Genomic DNA, 12,803 nt, shown 5'->3' on the forward strand with positions numbered 1-12,803 from the left:
AAAGCTACTTTCTTCGTCTGATCATCAACTTTGCCTCTGTCACTGGATTGAAGATTTAACAAGCAAAAAAGCTAACATTAAAACTGTTGCTATGGGAACCAGTGCGGTTCCCAACTATGTTTACCACTTCGTGAAGCGTTCTTTGTTCCGTTCCTACTCAGATCTCCCCCCTCGCCCCTTTTTCCACTATAATGATGACCGTATCAATGCAAACTCCTGCGAACGGTCTAATAGATCAAAATTGTTAATGCTCAATTCTCTACGGATGCTGCCTGACATGAATATTCTCAACATTTTCTGCTTCGCTTCAATTGGTACAAAGAGCAACTGGAAACTGTCGAGTAGTGTGACTACTGCTCGTTAAATGTTCGGATGAATTGGGGTTGAGGGAAAAAGGTTGGGGGATATAATGAACAGGAGGGATAATGATCTACAGCAGTTATATTGTGCCCAATGAAAGGTTAAATCTCTGCAATATATTCTGTGCCAGATCTCAATTTGTACTGTGATGTTATGTAGCAGCTTGATTTATTTTGTGACATTTGCCAGCAGGCTGGGAGTAACAGTATCTCCCCGAACTCTGCCATGATGAGGACATGGAAATAATGCAATTTCAGATCTGACTATTAAAACGGCCCCTCCTTGAGGACAAAAGGTTTTACTTGTTAATGACCAAGTTATTCATATGTATAATCTCTCAGTTCACCCGTTTAGCTTTTGCCATTATCTATCCTATCAATTGCCCATCAAGATCTTTTAAACAGCAAAGCTGGTGACTTTATTTTATTTTCACTACCTTTATCTCTTACAAGTGTAATTCCCAAAGGGAGATTCATCTCTAAGCATTTAGATGTCCTCGCTACCTTGTTAATTTGTCTTTTTTTTTCTGAACCTTGCCTCATTGGATGATAAATTTGATATAGGTGTAAAATCAAACATTGGATCTATTATCAGTTTCTCAGTAAGAAGATTAGATTGAAATGGGCTCCTTGCTGTTAGATGGCCTTTTCGTTGGTCTGCCTTTTTTTTCCCTGAAAACTAAGTTAAGCTTTTTGTTAACTGAGTTTTGAGAGGGTCTAGTCCCTTACTCAAGTAACTTATGTTTCATCCCTGTGCCAATATTAATGGGACCAGATCTATTCTTCACTAGGAGGTTCACATGCAGGTATTTGCAGCATGGGTTGTTGGATAGTGATTGTGAATGGCCACTCTAAATAGTGCTCCCCTGCCCCTCATGGACCCTTTTGGATGGTTTAGGGTGAATGAAGAAGAGGTACAATGGTGCAGCGGGTAGAGTTGCTGCCTCAGTGCCATAGATCTGGCTTTTCACCCTGATCTCGGGGGTGATGTCTGTGTGTGTATGGAGTTTGCACGTTTTTTTATGACCACTTGGGTTTTTCCAGGTGCACCGGTTTCCTCCCACTTCCAAAAGTATGTGCGGGTTTGTAGGTTAATTGAACCTCTGTAAAAAAATTGCCCTTAGTGTGTAGGAAATGGATGTGAAAGTGGGATAACAGCGCCAGAGACCCAGGTTTCCACGCTGGATCTCCAAACAAAACAAAAAATGATGAGAGGGATAGACAGAGTTGATGTGATCAAGCTTTTCCCTTTGAGAATAGGGAAGATTCAAACAAGAGGACATGACTTCAGAATTAAGGGACAGAAGTTTAGGGGTAACATGAGGGGGAACTTCTTTACTCAGAGAGTGGTAGCGGTGTGGAATGAGCTTCCAGTGGAAGTGGTGGCGGCAGGTTCGTTGGTATCATTTAAAAATAAATTGGATAGGCATATGGATGAGAAGGGAATGGAGGGTTATGGTATGAGTGCAGGCAGGTGGGACTAAGGGAAAAAAGTTGTTCGGCACGGACTTGTAGGGCCGAGATGGCCTGTTTCTGTGCTGTAATGGTTATATGGTTAAAACTAAACTAAAGACCAGCTGAGGCCTTATCTCAGCTACTCACTTGTTAATCAGATTGGGGATTGATTGCATTTCTAGAAATGCACAAGAGTACATTTCTCCTATAATGTGCAAACATGTAAAAATAAAACATAGAAACATAGATAGAAACATAGAAACAATAAAAACCTTTAGAAAATCACTGCAAACAGAATCCACATACACGGATGTATTACATAGATCAGGTTAATGTGTCACAACTTTTATTGTGAGGAAGTAGGATATACAGAAGTAAAAATAAATCACAAGATGAAAATAATACTAATTTCTCATTGACCATTGACATTTTTTAATGTAAAAATATTTGTAACCATGAAAAACATGGAGTTCAGGTAGTTTTGCTGCTTCAATGCATTTACATGCATATAGTGGATCTGTGCAACCCCAACTAAAGGTTTAATAAAAAAGCTTGTTACATTTCTCTGCAATTCCAAGCAGATTCTGCCTACAAATTGTCATTTGTGGTAGATTTCAGTGGTATCAAGTTGAGCATCTTCCAAAATGTATTTACACCACCAAGGCACTGTAAAACTGACATTGCCTTCGTCACTTCCAAAGAGGCAGCAAATGTCAACTTAGTTTGGTGATCTGTCTCCATTTAATCTTCTATGGACATGAAAAAAGAGCAAATGCAATTAATCCTAATTATAAGCAGCTAACAGTTTGGTGGGTCACATTAATTAGTTCCATCACCTGATTAGAATTTGACCTCATTAAATTTGTTCACAAATATAAATAACCCAATGCGAAATGCCTAACTGAATTTAATGGGAATCAATAAAGTAACTTCAATACCAGAAATCAGCAATTAGTGGACCAATTCCTGATGCAATTTAAAACAGTGAAATTCTGACACCAGAGTGTTCATGGATATAAATAAAACTCATGCATTTTACACAGGCGAGTTGTAATTTGTGTAGGGAGGAACTGCAGATGCTGGTTTAAACTAAAAGCTGGAGTAACTCAGCGGCTCAGGCAGCATCTCTGGAGAACAGGTTACATTTTGGGTCGAGGCCCTTCCCTTTATCCTGACTCTCAGTCCCTAGTTGTAATTTGGCAATTTATTCTTTTTCAATAAGATTTTTTATTTACATCTGAAAGGAAGTATTTTTTCACACACATGGTCACACATTCCTCAGCATCAACCCGCCAGCTGTTTCTCATGTGTCTCCAAGTCCCCGAGTGAAAAGTCTTGCCAATTCTCCTTTTGTTGTGTAAACAAATGTTTCCTGAAGGCTGGTGTTGGTTGGCACCAGTTTAGTGTCTGTGTAAATAAAAAAATAAACACAGTTGCTTGAGTGTTGTGCCAACTGTGTAAAGAAATAGTGAGATTCTGGCCATGTACAGTCCCATATTAGACAGTGGATTTATCACATAAAATATAATTAGGATTCCTGTGGTTTGCAACTTGATGAGTAAACCTGTAAATTGCCTGGTGCTGGCACTAGCTCAGTGCTGCATTTCCACTTTCACGTGTGGATTGCAGCCTCACCAATTTAAGTACAACATTTAGACTAGTTATTCAAATGCAGGTGTCTGCAATTTTGAAAGTGCTATATTAAAAGTCCACAAAGGAGTGGACGAAATGGATGTCTTTCCTGTGTAGCCAGCAGAGCCCACCGGTATCCAATGGCCTATTCCAATAACAGTAATTTCACATGGTATAGTTAGCAACACTAGAACCTTATACCTGAAAATACTGGCATTGTGCAAATGATCAACCTGATTATCAGTAACAAATAGGGAGAACATAATTCTAAATATTTGAAGAGTAGTTTATTTTAGTTTAGAAATACAGCACAGAAACAGGCCCGTCGGTCCACCGAGTCCTCAACCACCAGCAATCACCCCGTTCGCTTGCACTATCCTACACATTTTTGGGACAATTTTACAGAAGCCTATTAACCTACATGGAATGGAGGAGGAAACCAAAGCACCCGGAAAAAACCCACGCAGGTCAAAAGTACCTGTAGTCAGGATCGAACTCGGGTCTCTGGCGCTTTAAGGCAGCAACTCTACCGCTGCGCCACCATGCCACTACAATGTTTAATTGTAGTAAACACCAGAGATCTTTAAATGAACTTAAATCCTAAGCTTAGAAACTTAAGTCCCGAAGGGCAATAACACTAAAAACTGACAATCATTTTATATTAAGCTGTTTCTGTGAAGTGTTTAAACGACGCCTTCAAATAAACTGACTATAAATGAGAGGGTTTATTGGGGTTAGCCTGCACTCAATGTTACATTTAATTTTTAATAATTTTGAAATATGACTGAGAAGTTACTAAAAAGAAATGTTACTGTGGGCGAATAAGCAAGCCATGCGTGGTGAATCAAAGAGATCTTTATTGTCAAAACAAAGAGAACAACACACATGCGAATGGGGGAAGGTTGACCCGGGGTTCATTATATATACTAGGGCACACCCCATGACCACGCCTTCCCACCATTACCTAGTCATGTGACCCTACCTCCGACTGCCGAGGGTTCGCATAGTAAGTGGCCTAACCACCGGGTGGCTCCACAATGTATTCTCCCAACAGTGCCTCGTCCTCTATTTCCAATTGCCATTGCAAATGTAACGATACGAGATTTGTTTTGTTTGTTATCTTTGCTTGTGAAGACATTTTTAATAAGTACATCTTCCTATTTTTACATGAGAAGACTCCAAATCTGTTCAGAGCAATGTAAACTGATGAAGTAATTAAGATCACAGACCCTTCTTGTCAGGCATTCTGTGCTGGCAAATACAAGTATCAATGGCTTGTAAGAAAATAAATATTGCGATAACACTGCACAGCACCTTTCGTAATCTCGAGATCTCTTAAAATGCTTTGCATCAAACGCATTACTTCTAATCAAATGTTTTAATGTAAGGGAGCACAACAAAAAAGCAATGACTAAATTCTAAGAATATCGGTGAACACAAAAAAGTTGTTTTCCTTCCATCCACCTGGAAGGGCACACGGACCTCAGTTCACTGAAAAAATGCTACTTCCAATTATGCATGAATGCCTAAATACTGTTCTGGAGCATCTATATGTATGTATATGGTCAAGTCCCTAGAGTTATTTTTTTTCTGATTAATTATCATATCCTATAGTAACATAAGAGAAGATTCAGGTCACCATTGAGTCAGTGAGTAATACAGCACGGAAACAGGCCCTTCAGCCGAACTTATCCCTGCCAACCAAGATGTTCCATCTCCATTAGTTCCACCTGCCCCCATTTGGCCCACATCTCTCTAAACCTTCAGCATCCATGTACCTGTCCAAATGTCTTTTAAATATTGTTATAGTACCTGCCACAAGTACCTCCCTTGGCAGCCTGTTCTATATAGCCGTCACACTCAGTATGAAAAAAAGTTGCCCCTCAGGTTCCTATTAAATTTTTCCCCTCTCCCCTTAAACCTATTTTTCGATTTCCCTACTCTGGGTAGATGACACTGTGCACTCACCCTATCTATTCCCCTCAAGATTTCATACACCTCTGTAAGACCACCCTGCAACCACCTGTGCTCCAAGGAATAAAATCCTAGCCTGCCCATCTCCCTATATCCCAGCCACTCAAGTCCTGGCAATACCCTGGCAAATCTCTGCACTCTTTCCTGCTTAACAACTTCAGGTACAAGCCAGTTCCAAGCGAGCAATCACATTTCCCCCTCCATATTTCCCTATGGCCGATCAATTCCCTTTTTGATTATTTTTGCAATTAATCTACTCAAACCAGTAATTCCAATAGCAAGTGGACGGAGCGTAGGAGGCTGAGAGGTTTCATTGGAGTGCAGGAGGATGAGAGGTGATCTTATAGAGGTGTATAAGATCATGAGGGGAATAGATAGGGTGAATGCACTGATCTTTTACCCAGAAGATATAGGTTTAAGATGAGAGGGGAAAGATTTAATAGGAACCTGAGGGGCAGTTTTTTCACACAGAAGATGGTGGGTATGTGGAACAGGCTGCCAGGGGAGGTAGTTGAGGCAGATACTAAAACAACATAAAAGACATTTGGACAGGTAATGGATAGGAACGGTTTAGAGGGATATGGGCCAAATGTGGGCAGGTGGAACTAGTGTAGATGAGACATCTTGGATCGGCATGGGAAAGTTGGGTCGAAGCGATAATCAGCAGGACCACCCGACATTTATTCGATGAGCTATAATCTGCCTGCTGTTTTCCCTCACTTTAAGTAAGGGTTTAGGAATACCAGTAAATGTGGAACAGAGCCAGTGTTGCAGGATGCATAATGAGCTGTCAGCAATTATCTAAGGCTCTGTCTTGAGTTTTAAACATTAAGCAAGTTAATAGAGAATCTTTCAAAATAACCTAGTCTGTAAGAAATGTGTAAGATATTGGGAAAATAACCTGTTGTTCACTGGAAGATGGTTATAATTCAACCTTTTGCTCATTCCCATGCCACCTGCCCCCAAGATCAGTAGGAACCTTTTAGCCCCTTAACAACCAGTGGGTAGTTGGGGGTCGACGATTGGATCAAGCCGGGCCAGGAGAAGCCGTTCATGGAGCTTGTACGGGACAGAGAGGAGTGAGATGGGCCGATAGTTCCTTGGGTCGTCCGCAGGCTTGTTTGGCAATGACGGTGGCTTTCCGCCAGATCTTCGGAATGGACTGACCAATGAGGCAAGAGGAGTAGAACTCACGGAGCCAGACCAGGCATTTGGGACCGCAGTGTTTCAGGAATTCTGGGGGGATGTTATCAGGACCCTGGGCTTTTCTGCATTTCAATTGTGAGATGGCAGAAGACAGGAACGGGGTATTGATTAGGGATGATCAGCCATGATCACATTGAATGGCGGTGCTGGCTCGAAGGGCCAAAATGGCCTACTCCTGCATCTATTGTCTATAGTTCTGCAGAGGAAAATGGCGCTGACAGGAGCCCATCAGCACCAGGAGCTTTCCAAAGATTATTGGGCTCCTGTTTGACAGAACGAGTATGAATCTTGTCCGCGTCTTTGAAGTGGTGGTTGGCCAGGAGCTGGTGGGCGATGGAGTTGGCCGTGACAGGGCAATGCTTTGGGCGGGTACTTCGACCGGTGATGCGAACTAAGGTCTTCCAAGCCACCCTACTGGAGTGTGTGAAGTCGATTGTCTCCTGTCTGTCTCTTCCCACCGCACTCTGCGCTTCTTGTCGAGGCAGTTTGTCAGCTCCATGGCCTTGGAGGCAGCCTTTTCGCCAGGTTCAGCGTACAGGAATGCGTCGTAGCATGCGTCACACTCTTTGTCCCATGTGGGGATGTACTAGTGATGATAGCCGCGAGGAATGGAACTCTTCGCTGCCCTGATAAGGTTTGCAGAAGGCTGAGTAGGCTTTGTTCAGATTGGTGGAGGTGGGGGTGGGAAGGCTGTCAATCTAGAAGTCCACCATACTAGTGAACTGGTCCCACCTGGCCTTGCGGAAATTCCATCTCTTCACAGGTTTTGTTGGGACTGGCTCGATGGGGTTGTCCGGGATAATCAGAGATGGATGATGTCGTGATTTCGGGAAGTGATCCAGGATGATACAGTGTGGGGATGGTCCATTCAGGTTTGCAAAAGCCAAGTCAGGGTTGGTAGTGGTGTTCCACCTGCCAGAGCAGAAGCTGTCCGGTTGTTTTGGGTCATACAGGAGTTGAGCGGCAGGAGCTGAGGCCCAGTCATCTAGTGCAGCACTATCTGGATTAGTTGAACGGTAGCCCCAGGTGGTGCTGTGGTAGTTAAAGTCTCCGGCGTACATGCAGGGCGAACCAAAGGCAGGGATGGAGTCTTTGTGAACCTTGGTAGAAGGTGGCTTGTATACATTGATGACCGTGACACCTTCGACTTGCGTTGCCGCCCATTCCACATCGGTGTCAGGAGGGGATGCTACAATTGCTTTCCATTTTGCTGTGTTCCTTACAAAAATGGCAATGCCATGGGGGTCTTACTTGGATGACCTGAAATTAAAGCATATAATTAGTTAGTTACCTAATTGTAGCTAATTACAAAATTCAATTACTAGATCTACGGTGTAGGCAGGCCAGGGTATAACCAGGGATCTTCAGATGGGAGCTATCACTTTTGTGAGTCTCTTGGAGCAGGATTGCAATCACTGTAGCAGATGTTCAATGATGGTGGGATGAAGGGCCTGTTTCCGCGCTGTATCTCTAGGGTAGGGGAATCGAGAACCAGAAGTCATAGGTGAGATATCTAATAGGAACCTGAAAAGTAGCTTTTTTACTGAGAGGGAGGGTATATCTGTATCTTCAGTCTAAAGTCTAAAGATGTTCTGTTGAAAATACTGCTGCTTGAAAACAGAGGTGTCAAGCTGACAGGGTTCAAAAGCCGTGCTGGCTTGATAATGTGGTGGCTGAGGCTTGTCAGATCAGTGACTTTTGATAGTTTGCTCTGAAAGACGCAGGTGCCATTCACAGCAACTTCAAACAGTGCTTCCCGTTGATAAGCATCTACACTCACTTATGTGAAATGCATCCAGTTCAGAGAAAATGCCAGGAGTGACATGCACACAGGAGGTGCGGAAATGGAAATTTAAACTAGCAAAAAATGACATATTTATAGAAACTCTTCTTTATACTTGTTTCTTTATACTTCTTTACACAAATCACAATACCTAACTTGAATTGTTTTGTATGGTGAGCTATACATTAGCTCTGTATTCATTCATCTTCTTCTTCTTGCGTATGGCGTGCACAGCCTAAAGTTGTAGATCAAGGGTAGTCATCCAGGCTTTTCCCAGGATGGCTTTGATGCCACCAGGGAAAAGCCACAGTGGGCAGTCATTCACGATGTGTGGGATGGTCTGGTCTGGATGTCCGCAGTCGCAAGCTGGGCTGTCTGTCATCCCCCACTTATGCAGGCGATGGGCTGTTCTTGCATGCAGGGTGCGGATTCTGTTCAGGGTTAGCCATTGCTTGCGATGGAGGTCAAAACCCATTGGTTTCACTGTGGGGTCTGTGATGTTGGTGTTGGCATCTTTCCAGGCTCTGTGCCACTCAGACTTCAGTCAAAGTCTTCCAGGGATTTAACAGAAGACCAGAAGGGTTTGCGGGACTTCAGGCACATGTTGGGCAGATTGTTCAAGTCAGCATGGATGGGAAGGTCAGGGTTAGCCTCGATGGTGCACCAATCTTTCAACATCCTCTCCCTTCTGCGTATGCTGGGAGGGCCGATATGGGAGAGGACAGGGAGCCACTGCAAAGGTGTTGACTTAAGCGTCCCTGTGTTGACCCGTATTGCAGAGTTAAGGACAGTGTCAACTCATTTGGTGTGGCAGCTATTGGCAAGCTGTTGAGCAAAACTTGGCTGTTGAGTAGACTAGGGCTAAGCTTGCAGTACGGAGTGTGTGTGCAGTGGATCCCCAGCTGTTACCTGATGTTGACCCTTGCTTTCAGTTTATCAGCCACCCTCTTCAGGTGTTCACGATAGGTGAGGGTGCGATCCAGAGTGACTCCGAGGTACTTGGGGAATTCTTCATTCTTCACCGGCTTACCACAAAAGGACAGTCAGAGCTTTACATTGGGAGCCGATTGCTGAGGTGAAAGGCAGTGACAGTTTATGATTGAATTATATCCAGTTCATAATTCAATTATACTTCATTGTTGCATGCTTTATTTTGCATACAACCCAGTAAAATCATACAGCAAACCTCATAAGAGTCGCCACGTTTCTGGTGCTGACAAAGTTACAAGAGTTCACCGAATAGCTTCTTGCTTCTTGCAGTTAAATATTTTTTTGAAGTAGAGCATCTTACAATTTGCACTACATATAATAATTAGATTCTGAATCAAAATGGCTTTCATGACTGGTCAGACACATACATTTGCATAAATCAGGATATAATTTACATAATTAAAGTACGTAGGTGTTAAATCTGACGTGGATCATTGGAATTATCACTTTCTATCTTCTCCGATACAGCTCTGAATTTGAGATTCTCACATGATGGAAGTGAAACAATGGGGTTAGTGGATTACCCTCCCTCTGTATTGCTCCCTTATCGTCAGCTGTGGGGCATCGTGACAATAGGAGGGATGGGGAGGTGAGAGAGGGGCAGTGATTTGCATTCAAAAGTTATCACTAACTTTCAGTGAAGAATGTACTGCAATTATGGTACAGAGAATTTTACATTTGGTCAACCTTGCCTTCTCACAGAACTCCATGCACAGCATAGTTGACTTGGAGATTGACCAAACATGCCTTACAGTCATAGAGTCATACAACAGGGAAACAGGCCCTTCAGCCAAATTCTTCCTTGCCGACCAAGATGCCCCTTCTAAACTAGGTCCAATTTGCCCTCATTAGGCGCATATCCCTGTAAACTTCTCCTATGCTTGTACCTGTCCTGGTGTATTTTAAATGCTACATTGTACCTGCCTCAACGACCTCCTCTGGCAGCTCATTCTATATACCCACCCTCTGATTAAAAACGTTACTTCGCAGGTTCCTATTAGATATTTACCCTCTCATCTATGTCTTCTGGTTCTTGATCCCCCTACCCTGGGTTAAATACTCTGTGCATTCACCCTGTCTATGACCCTCATGATTTTATACACCTCTATAAGATCACCCCTTATCCTCCTGAACTCCATGTAATAAAGTCCTAGCTTGGCCAATCTCTCGCTAAGCTCAGGTGCTCAAGTCCTGGCAACATCCCTGTAAATGTTCTCTGCACTCTTTCCAACTTAATGACATTCTTCCTACAGCAAGGTGACCAGAAGTGAAACAATACTCATCAACATCATGTACAAAATGCAGCCTTACCCACATCTTGTACAACTGTAACATAACATCGCAACTTCTACACTCAATAGCCTGGCCGATGAAGGCCAGTGTACCATAAGCCTCCTTTGCCATCTTACCTTCTATCCTATATCTGTGCACTGTGGATGACTTGATTGTATTCATGTATAGCCTTTTCTTTGACTGGATAGCACGCAAACAAAAGCTTTTCACTGTACCACAGTCCATTGACAGTAATAAAGTAAACTAAACTATCTGCCCATGATGCCATTTTCATTCTCAGCCAAATCCTATTTTATAATTTGACAAATCATTCCATTGGTGCAGAGATGTCTAGATACAAAGGCGACTGATACTATTTCAAAACTTTGTAACGGTGAGAGCGGAGACAGTACCAGAACATTGCCAAATAGTTCCAGAACATTTTGACATGCTGTGGACATTAACAATTTATGCAGCACATTTGGCACCTGAAGCAAGTCAGATTAGAGACACAAGAGACTGCAGTTGTTGGAGGGTAAAAGAAACTGCTGAAGAAACGCAAGTCAGGCATCAGTGGAGATCCTGCATCACCACCGCACTGATTCCAAATGTTGTTTCACAGTCTGATGGCTATAGGGAAGAAGCTGTTCCTGAACCTGTACGTTATGGTTTTCAGGCTCTTATATCTTCTTCAGGAGTGAAATGTGTGTGTGGCCACGGCCAGGGAGGTGTGGGTCGCTGATGATGTAGGCTGCCTTATTGAGGCAAAGGTGGCAGTAATGATATTCTATCACTCTCCACAAAATCCCTGCCTTCCCCTTGAGAATAATCCTACCAACTATGTTCATTTTCTGATCGGCATGATCCAGCTTTCCTCATTGTACTCACACATTATCACCCAGTATTTTGCTAGCAGCAGTTCCCTTTGTAAGTACACCGACTGCATGAATAAGTACATCAGGGAGCAGACTGTCTGATTCTGTTTAGGTTGTTTCAGATACCTTCACAAGATTATTTAATATTTGTAACAATAGATAAAGCTGCATTCAGCAAAACTGACAGTTTATATTGCCAAAAATAAATAACATAACCCTCATGGGCAGGGTTTAAATAGGATTAATTCGAGGGACATTATGCACTGTGGGTGTCAGAAGCAACTACTCTAATAGCTAAGCTCTCTAGCAAACCTGTTCAGTCACTGCCCGTGGCATTAGTTTGCATTGCATTCTGCCATTTGCCTTCAAACCTATAGGAAATAATCTTTTCCAAAAAAACTGAATAACGATACAACAGCAGGGAGCTCTGTTCTATTTTCCTCATCTCTATCCCGATATCCCCACTGGTGTTCCTTGTAGCACAGAACCTTTGTTAGCTGGCATATGCCTATCTTGACAGGTGGCAGTTATTCTAATAAAAATTACATTGGGGAATAAGAATATAGATTATATAATAAGGACAGAAGAGGATATGGATAGAAAAGAACTGCAGATACTGATTTATACCGAAGATAGACACAAAGAGCTAGAGTAACTCAGCGGCTCAGGCAGTATCTCTGGAGAAAAAGGATGGGTGACGTTCTGGGTCGGGACCCTTCGTTGAGATGCAGCCCAGTTATTGCAGAATGGTGAACTGTACTAAAAGGTTTCTGGTGCAGCGGATGTTATGATCCACTGCCTATTTAAATCCGACTGGCATTCCAGAATGAGTTCACTCACTGTGCATTCAATTTGCTTCTCTGCAGACGGGACCGGCCTCAGGGAAAGACAAGGTGAAGAAGGGCGGATCCTACATGTGTCACGAGGTAACGTTTGAGTATCGTATAACGCAATTACAGAATTAAAAGCTCGGACAAATTTGACTCTAAATAATAGAAACTCAGGTTAATGCACAGTATCTCAGACTGCGTCTAGATGCAGAACAGAAAGATAGGATAATGTTCCACGGAAGGAGCCTTGACTGCAATTGACCTGCTCTCTAGTGGAACCTGTTGAGAGAACTGACTTAATCGGCGAGAGAATGGGCAGCAGTCAAAAGGAAAACAGCTAAAGAAGGCAGAAACTAACTAGATTTAATGATTTGCAAATAGATGCAAAATACTGGAAAAATATATAAGTTACTGACCCGTTCTCACA

The 12,803-nt window shown here is 42.7% G+C and overlaps 1 protein-coding gene across 2 annotated transcripts in view; it reads left to right on the forward strand.

Annotated features, from left to right (window-relative positions):
• sumf1 (sulfatase modifying factor 1) overlaps positions 1–12,803 on the forward strand; it is a 107,982-nt gene that overhangs the window by 82,764 nt on the left and 12,415 nt on the right. For both annotated transcript variants that reach the window (XM_033036761.1, XM_033036762.1), the window contains one exon: positions 12,413–12,472. In XM_033036761.1, the coding sequence (XP_032892652.1) occupies positions 12,413–12,472 (60 nt within the window). The remainder of the gene's footprint in view (positions 1–12,412; positions 12,473–12,803) is intronic.

This window comes from Amblyraja radiata, chromosome 18 (assembly GCF_010909765.2).
Source record: "Amblyraja radiata isolate CabotCenter1 chromosome 18, sAmbRad1.1.pri, whole genome shotgun sequence".
Lineage (NCBI taxonomy): Eukaryota > Metazoa > Chordata > Chondrichthyes > Rajiformes > Rajidae > Amblyraja > Amblyraja radiata.